This window comes from Falco cherrug, chromosome 3 (assembly GCF_023634085.1).
Source record: "Falco cherrug isolate bFalChe1 chromosome 3, bFalChe1.pri, whole genome shotgun sequence".
NCBI classification, from domain to species: domain Eukaryota; kingdom Metazoa; phylum Chordata; class Aves; order Falconiformes; family Falconidae; genus Falco; species Falco cherrug.
In genome coordinates this window covers 100989155-100997904 of record NC_073699.1, presented here as the reverse complement: position 1 = coordinate 100997904, position 8750 = coordinate 100989155, and the positions used below count along the sequence as shown (strand labels likewise).

Below are 8750 nucleotides of genomic sequence, written 5' to 3'. Positions count from 1 at the left end.
AGCCGCAGCCCAGCGTTAGGGTTCAGTTCCAGCTGATTTTATTTCCTTCCCGAAGAAAAAAAACAAAACAAAACAACAAAACAACAAAAAAAACCATCAACAAAAAAAAAAAACCAAACAAAAAAAAGAGGTTATTTACAGAAGGTATATCAACAATCTGACAGGCAGTGAACTTGACATGGTTAGCTGGCATGATTTTTTTTTTCTTCTCTTCTTTCCCAACGTTGCGTCGAGGGTGATCGTTAAGACAAAAAAAAAAAAAAAAATCTACACAGCATATTGCACAGGATGGATGACCAAAAAAATAACAAAAAGAACAAAAAAAAGTTAAACCCTTAACGGAACCACCTCATTAGGCAGACGTCCTAGTGCCTGTCATGTTATATTAACATACATAAACACACAATCTTCTTTTTTTTGCTTATTATAATACAGACTTAAATGTACAAAGATGTTTTCACTTTCTTCATCTTAAACACAACAGCTATAAACCTGAATACATATGCTATCATCATGCCATAAGAGACTAAAACAATTATATTTAGCGACAAGTAGAAAGGATTAAATAGTCAAATACGAGAATGAAAAACGCAGTACATAGTGTCGCGAACTCAAACCGGCATTTCGATAGATCCAGTGGTTTAAACGGCACGTTTTTGCTTAGAAAAAAAGTGCAAAAGATGTGGTTTACAAGTTAAAGGTACAGGATCCCTTCTGTGTAAATGCACCAGTTGCTTTACTTCATTTCGGGACAGGTTTCTCCCCAAAACGGTAGCATACAGTGTATACGCCTGAAGTCTTTCCCTTCCCCTCCCCCCCCCGCCCCCCCCCCCCCCCCCGCCCCCTCCCCGGAGAGGCAGGGGGTTGCGGGGAGGCGCGGCGGCGAGGGATGCTGTCACTTTAAGATGCCTGCAGATTGGAGTGTAAACATGGACAAAGTAGGGGCTGATTCGTGGGTGTGTGAGTGTGAGTGAGCGTGAGCGCACACGCGTGTGAGATACAACCAGCGGCCCTGTTGTTAAAATCAGGAAATCCAAACAGCGATTTACACCGATTTACACCCCCTTTATATATTTTTTACAAAAATACACTGAGAAAATAATCAAACGTTTTCATCTCTCTTCTCTTTTTGTTTTTTAAAAGTGTCAAAAGTCTACATTTAAATATAAAAAATTAAAAGTTAAAACTCTAGCCCTTCAGTGAAGGAGACATAAAAATGGTGCGGGTAACAACGAGAACTACCAAAAAAGGACAAAGAAATACAAGTCAAAAATGTTTGGCCAGTATAAATACGTCCACTTATAAAATGGCATCCGATTACATTTACAAGGAAAAAAAAACAAACCCAAACCAAGCGAAAAAAAAAAATACGAGGATGGAGCATCGGTGAGAAAAAACAGTCTTTTCATTTACAGCTATAAGGAACAAACACATACATACTCTGAGAAAAAATTTGGTCCTGAATTTTCTTTTTTTAAAGTCCAGCACAGATTTGAGTTGCGTTTGAATCCTTTAAAGAGTTAAGAATGAAAAAAAGCTGGTGATATTTTTGTAGGAATCAAACATAGCGCCATCTATCTGCTTTTATATTATCCTAACACTATTTTTTTTTAAACTGTTCAACAGTCTTACAGAAATCTTAAAAAGATAGACAGGATAACATGCTATATTAAACCCCACCAGTGAAATAATCCAACACCATCACGATTCTGAGTAAGAAGAAAAAAACTACTTTTTTTGTGTGTATTTTCGTGGTTTTTTTGCAAAAGCCATCGCCCTCCATTTCCCCTGTACCACATCACGACAGAAACTGTTCCCATTCGGTCTCTGTTTCAAAGGAAGTTTTCAGTGTTCTTGAAGTTTCGGCCTTATTTTTCTCTCTACATATGACATAAGGTGACTGAGAAAAGCGCTGCCGCCACCTCATCTATACGTGCAAATCCGTTTCAGTTTATTATTATCTTTCCCCCATCGTGTTTTCCAAGACAGCTCTCGAGTGTAAGTCTGGCTCTTCTCCGCTTAACCAGGATCTCAGTCCAGCTCCATCAGCCACCTCCTCCTCCTCCTCCTCCCATCATCGCCGCCTCCTCGCACCGCAGAAGAAACCGGGACAGGATTTCTTCCCCCCAAACGTGAACCTTGCAAGGGGCCTGGTGAATTTTTTTCTTTTTTGTGTGTGTGTTTCTTTTTCTCCTTTTTTTTTTTTTTCCAAGCAGTTCTGGTCGCTCTTTCACACGAAAGGGCGAATGCTCAACACATCCAGTGCGCGCCCAGCACAGCGCATCGCTCCCCCTCCTCTTTATTCGCATGAAGTGGGCAACAACAAAGAACCCAGAGGTGTGTGTGTTTCCCTCCCCCCCCCCCCCCCGCCCCCTTTTCTCTGTCTCTCTTTTCAGGAAATAAAAAAAAAAAAAAAAAAAAAAAAGGAAAACCAGCGTTTCGCTCCCGCCAGTCTCTGAAAAAGCACCGTCAAGCTCGGCTCCCGGGGGGTCCGTCTGCAGCCGGAGGAGGGGGGCTGCCGGCCGCTCTGCGCGGGGAGGGCGGTCCCGCTCCTGCCGCCTCTCTCCCCCAAGCACAAGCAGTTTCCACAGCCCCTTCCCAGCCAAAAATAAAAAATAAAAATTTTTAAAAAATTAAAAAATGATTAAAAAAAAAACTCAAAAGCGCCCCGGCGGGGTGGGCGAGTCCTGCCGGCACCGCGCGGCTGTGCCTCCTCCAGCAGCGCCCGGCTCCCGGCTCAGTAAGTGAAGACCAGGTTGGAAATGCTGGACTCCAGCCAGTCCCCCGAGATCATCTCACTTACCTCCGGCGTGCAGTAGTCCGGGAACTCAAAGTGCGAGCCCGAGCCGGGCTCGAAGTTAAAATCCAGGTCCCGGTCGAGCACCGAGGAGCTGAAGCTTCCCAGGGACATGCTCTCAAAGCCGGGGCTGGGGTTCAGGTCCAAGAGGTCGTCCTCGAACTCGTCGTCCGACGAAGAGGAGCCGGAGGAAGAGGAGGAGGAGGAGGAGTGGGAGGACGCGGAGGAGGAATGCGCCGTCGAGGGGGCCGGGGAGGAGGCGCGCAGGCTGGTGTAGCTGCGGTGATCCGAGGGCGAGCCGGAGCCGGAGGGCGAGGGGCAGCCGGTGCCGCCGCAGTCCCCGTCAGGCCGGCCAGCCCCGCCGCCCCCCTCCTCGTACAGGCTCAAGGGATCGCCGGCCTCCGCCGAGCTGCTCAGCGTGGGGCTGCCGGGCACGGCCCCGCCGGGGGAGGCGGAGGCCGCCGCCGCCTGCCCGCTCGCGAAGACGTAAACCCGCTTCAGCTTCTTCTCGGCCAGCGGCTTGCCGGGCCCCGACGGAGCACCCGCCGCCCCCCGCGGCTTGTACAGCGCCTGGTGCTCGGGCGGCAGCAGCGCGGCCGGCGGCTCCCCGGGGAAGGGGGCGGCCTTGCCGCCCGCCGCCGCCTTGCCGTGGGGCTTGCCGCCCGCGCCGCCGCCACCGCCCGCAGGGGAGGGCTTGGAGCCGCCGCCGCCGCCGCCCTTCTTCGGGGCGGGCTTGGCGGGGGCCGCGGAGCCGCCGGGGCCGCCGCCCGCGCCGCCGCCGCCGGCGCCGCCCCCGCCGCCCTTGTCCGCCTTGTCGCCGGGCTTGGCGGAGCTGTTGCCCGACTTCACCTTCTTCCTGGGCCGGTACTTGTAGTCGGGGTAGTCCGCCATGTGCTTGAGGCGCAGCCGCTCCGCCTCCCGGATGAAGGGGATCTTGTCGCTGTCCTTGAGCAGCTTCCAGCGCTTGCCCAGGCGCTTGGAGATCTCGGCGTTGTGCATGTCGGGGGACTGCTCCATGATCTTCCGCCGCTCGATCTGCGACCACACCATGAAGGCGTTCATGGGCCGCTTGATGTGCCCGCTGGGCGTCTTGCACCAGCTCGGGTCGTCCGCCTTGCCCCCCGTGGAGGCGGTGGAGCCGGGCGTGGGGGAGGAGGCGATGCCCAACTCGATGCCGGCCCCGGAGTCGGAGGTCTCGGCGGCCAGCAGCGCCTCCGTGTTCTCCGCCGTGTTGGTCTGCTGCACCATCGCGGCGGCGGCGGGGGGGGGGCTCGCCGGGGCTCAGCGCCGCTCCGGCGCGGGGCAGGGCGCGCAACTTCTCACAGCGGCACCGGGGCGGCGCGGCCGGCCGCGCAGCCCCCCGCGGCCGCGCACCGGCTCCCCGCACCACTTGTACTTCCACACCGGCGCCTCGTCCCCGGCGGCACGGTCCTTTCCCCCTCGAGGCGGCGGCGGCGGGGCCGCCCGCGGTCAGGCAGAGTTTCTGCAAAAGCAGCGCCGCGAGCCGCTCGTCCAAGTTTGCTATGTTTTGTTTCTTGGGGTGTTTTGGGCTTTTTTTTTTTTTTGGAGGGTGGGTGTCGGTCTGCTTTTTTCCCCCCCCCCCCCACCACCTCGGGTCTGCCCCCACTCCCCGAAGCAGCTGGTCCGGTTCACAAGTGCTTTCCGCCTGCCCCCGGCGTTTCAGCAGAGCAGCGCGGCCGCCGCCGAAAGTCCCTCAGCGTTGGGCACGGCCAGCGCGCACGGCCGCGGGGGAGGGCGGAGGCGGCGCGCCCCCGGAGCCCCGAGAACCCCGGCTCCAGGACGCGTGGTGGTGGCGGCGGGGTCGGCAGCCAGGAGTTTGTGCAGGTGAGGTTTGGCAGTTGCGAGGTACTGAGCGAAAAGAAAACCCCTCAGGAAAAAGAAAAAAATTAAGAAAGGGGGGGGGAAAGGAAAAAATAATGATAATTGAAAAAAATCCCCGGGAAAAAAAAATAAAGAAAAGCGCTCGTGCATGAACGAGTGTGTACGTCCCCGGTGGGAAGAGCGGCGAGCCGGTCGCCCAGCCCCGTCCTCCTCCTTCTCCTCCGCTGCCTGCCGGTGCTGCTGTTGCTTCTGCTGCTGCTGCTCCTCCTGCTGCGGCTTCTCCTGCTGCTTCGGCTGCTGCTCCGCGCGCGCGGAGCCCCGCGCCGCCGCCGCCCCCGCCCGCCGGGCGATGCCCCGCGCCCCCCGCACGCCGCGCTCCGCCGGCTGCAGCTGAGAGCGGACCCCGCGCCCGCCCCGCGCCGCTTTATCCTTTCGCAGCCCGCCCGGCGGCCAATGGCGCGCTGTATCCAACGCCTCCGCGTGCCAAGCCCCGCCCGCCGCCCCGCCATTGGCTGCCGCCGCGGCGCGGTAATGCCGGCCGCGTGCAATGGGGAGCGCGCGCGCTGACCTCATTCCCGGCGGCGGGGCGAACTTTTTAAAAGGGGCAGGAGGGCAGCCCCGCGCGCCGCCCCGCGCCCCGCCGTGCACGTGCCCGCGCCCCCCATCCCCCGGGAGAAAAAATATCAGGAAATCAGCAAAAATCATCGTAACGTAAATAATTTAATAAGAAAAAGCGTGTGTGTACGGAGGGGAGGGGGTTAACCCAGCCCACCCCCACGCGCGGGTGTCGTGGGGGACACGTACCTGCCCGCACAAAGAGGGGGACTGTGTATGTGTCTCCTTGCGGGTGGGGGTTCCGGGGGATGCCCCCCCCCCCCCCCCCGCGGTCACACCCAGCACGTTACGGAGGGGGTCGTCACCCCTCGGGAAGCGCTGCCGTCACGCCCCCTCCGCCACGGGTGGGAGGGCACGCACGGGCGGAACCCCTCTGCGGGGGGCAAGCTTCGCGCGGGCGGTGTTAACGCTGCCAGCCACCTCATTTGGCACCCCCCACGCCCCACCCCGGTGCAGCCGTGGGCAGCGCTCGCCACCGGCCGCTCTCGCACGCCGCAGCCCCGCCCCCCCTCCGCACCGCCCGACCCCCGTGGGTCCCCCCGGGAGCGGGAGGGGGGAAAGCGGTGCTCAGCCGGCAGTGCTGCCGTGCCTGCCCCTGCCCCCCCGAGCAGGCAGCCCCCCCCGGGCGCACGGAGCCCGCCCTGGGCGCACGGTGCGTGTCCGGGGGCTGCCGGCTCACCGCGGTCCTGCCGCCCTGCTGGGACCCATGGGGGGGGAGGAGCGGGGCAGGGGTGACAATGCGGTGAGGCCCCCCTCCAGGCCGCGTGGGACCAGAGACACCCCCTCTCAGGTAAAGGCCATTAAAAATGGCACTGTAAGCCCCCCCCCCCCCAATTCCTTGCGTCACCCCGCAGTCACCCCACAGGCCAGGGGCCAAAAAGGTTGCAGGACAAAAACAGCTGTGAAAATTTTTGTTGCACACCAAACCGATTAAAACCACTTTTTAAGTCAGACAGAAAAAAAAAAATAAAAAAAGGTTGGAAACAGCTGAAACATCTAAGAAAGAGGGCTAAAAATAAGTTACACGTTTTTTGCAAGATCATTTCTGGCAGGATCCTGTAGCAGGGTTTCTGGGGGCTGGGGGACAGGCTTTGAGTGTTGGGATCCTACATTGAACTCAAACTGTTACACTGTCACCAAGCGCTGGGAAAAATCCTGAATTCCTAATAGCTCCCGAGGTAGGTCACCTAGGTTGCTGAGAGTGTTTCCAAAGATACAAACTAAATTACCTCTTTGCTTGCACAAATAATTGTTTCCTCCTCCAGCCTGTGGTGAGCATGGGATAACCCACCGCTTGCTGCTGGGTTGAGGACACCCAGTGACATCAGTGGGTTTCTCACCTTCACGCTGTGGGAGGAGTAAATCATGCTGTGCTACTCCCCCCCACCCACCCCCAGCCCCAAATCTGTTCTACCATAGAACCACCAACACCTGCACAGACAGAGGCTCACAGCGGTTTGGGTGTCAGGGGTAGGTACCAGCTTTATTTACACCTTTGGTATTCGTTTGCAACAGCGTGAAAACCTGGGAGTGGGAGCAGTCGGGAGTTGCTGGCTGCTCCACCTGTTAGCGTGCTATCTGAAAGGATTTCCACCCCCAGCTCTCATATTTTACATATAAATATCCATTCAGATGTATCAATATCACTTTGAAGTGCAGAGCAAGAGCGGTCTTCTCACGTTTCTACACGCACAGGTTAAAGCAGAAGAAACCGAGATGACAGGATGAGAGGTGGCAAGAAAAAGCTTTAGAGAAGCTTTGCACCAGGTTGTGCCACCGTGTGCGAGGTCTCAACTGCCACGAATAAAAATTCTCTGTGGGTGAGTGAAGTGTTACCCCGGCGAGAGCCATCCCGTCGGTTTGATGGCAGTTGGGGAAGCGTGGCAGTGGGACTGGCACGGCACTATTATCTCCCGAGTGAAAACTTTACAAAAGTGCAAATGAGAACTGCTTCATAAAGCGAGTGTAAGAACACGATGTGAAACTCCATAAAAGCATTTTACTACAATTCCTTGGCTGTTTCCTTGAAGTTAATTGCTTCCACCTCTAATCCTCCAGCGCTGGCCTGAAAGTGCCTTCCAGCTCCCCGAATTTTTAAGCCTAGGTGTAAAGCGTGAGCATTCAGCTTCCGTCTCAAACGCACTTTTAAAAGCGTTGGCAAGATTTCTCCGCGTTTTACAACTTAAAAAAAAAAAAAAAAAAAAAAAAAAAGGCGCCTCGAAACTTCAGTTTGTTTCCTGCAGGCTCGGTGAGGCCGGGGGGCGGCGAGGGACGCGAGGTGGCAGCGCTGAGCCTCGGCTGCCAGGCGTGGGAACACGCCGAGCTAGCGAGCCCCGGGCTATTTATTTATTTAGTTAGTTATTATTTTTTAGCCACGATCCTTACCATTTCCCTCCCCCGCCGCACCCCCCACCCCCCCACCCCCCCCCCCCGTTTCCCCGAGCAGCACTGCGCTGCGAGTTTCTATCTGAAATGCAGCCTGCTCGCCGTCACAGAGCGGCAGTGCCCGTCACATTGCCCTTGGGACGCTGCTGAAACATGTCGCGACTGACGACGAGCCCTCCCCACGAGGGTTTCAGGGCACGGCCAGCAGCACCCCTCCCGGCGCTTGCCGTGCCCGTGGAGCACGGGAGCTGGTGGGGACAAAGCTGCGGGACGGCTCTGCAGCGATGCTGCAAGCACTGGTTGCAGGTTTGAGATGGACATCGGCCCGCAGTCCCCACCGCTTAAAATCGCTTAAAATTGTCTTAAGAGCAAGATTTAGCACCGCAGCAGATCTCCTTCCCCCCCGCCATCCCTCCTTAAGCCGAAGATTACCAGCGCTCAGGCTTATTTAACTGCAGCCCTGGCAGTTGCTCTTTTCCACACCCCCACGCTCTGTGGGTTGCGAGAAGCGCTTCGGAGTCGGCTCCTACTGAGCTTTTGCGGGAGGGAAACCTGCCTGCCCCCGTGCCCCTCCCCCCCCCGGATGCTGGGATGCTGTCCGGCAGCCCCCGGCACATCCCTCCGCCCGTTAATTAACACGCACGTTAATAGCACTCTGTGACCTGAGCGGGCACCCGCGGCGCGCCGCTCACCAAGCGCCCCCTCTCCCTGTAACCCCCCACTCTTGCTCAGAGCCGCTCCCCACCCCACCCCCCCCGCGAACTTCGCCTCCGCGCACAGCGATGAACACGCGTGGGGACAATCCTGCAGGCACTGCGCGGGCGCGGAGGGCCCGGGGGGGGTCCCATCTCCTGCCGCGGGGGGCGCTCCGCTGCCGCGCACCGCCCGCAGAGGGGCAGGGGGGCGGGGGCTGCGCACACGCGGAACCGAGCCCCCGCGGGGCGCGTTGGCCGGTGCGGGAGCGGCGGGGCTCGACCCGAGCAGGGAGCGCTGCGGGGCTGGGGGCGGGGCGGGCTCCCAGCCGGCGGGCTGCGAGCAGCGGCACCTCATTCGCCTTTGGCCAAAAAAAAAAAAAAAAATCCTAAAACAAACCAAAAAAATGAAAAAAAAA

At 57.5% G+C, this 8750-nt stretch overlaps 1 protein-coding gene across 2 annotated transcripts; it reads right to left on the bottom strand.

The window, feature by feature from the left end:
• Positions 1–1707: 1707 nt before the first annotated feature.
• Positions 1708–5138, bottom strand: SOX4 (SRY-box transcription factor 4). 2 transcript variants are annotated; one of them, XM_055705851.1, is made up of 2 exons: positions 2804–5138; positions 1708–2150 (listed from the first exon to the last, which is right to left on the bottom strand). In XM_055705851.1, the coding sequence occupies exons 1-2, from the start codon at positions 4043–4045 to the stop codon at positions 2046–2048; spliced, it is 1347 nt and encodes a 448-aa protein (XP_055561826.1). In that variant the 5' UTR covers positions 4046–5138; the 3' UTR covers positions 1708–2045. The 2 variants fall into 2 exon arrangements, with proteins under 2 accessions (XP_055561826.1, XP_055561827.1); XM_055705852.1 differs by having other exon boundaries at positions 1708–5128.
• Between the last annotated feature and the right edge of the window lie 3612 nt (positions 5139–8750).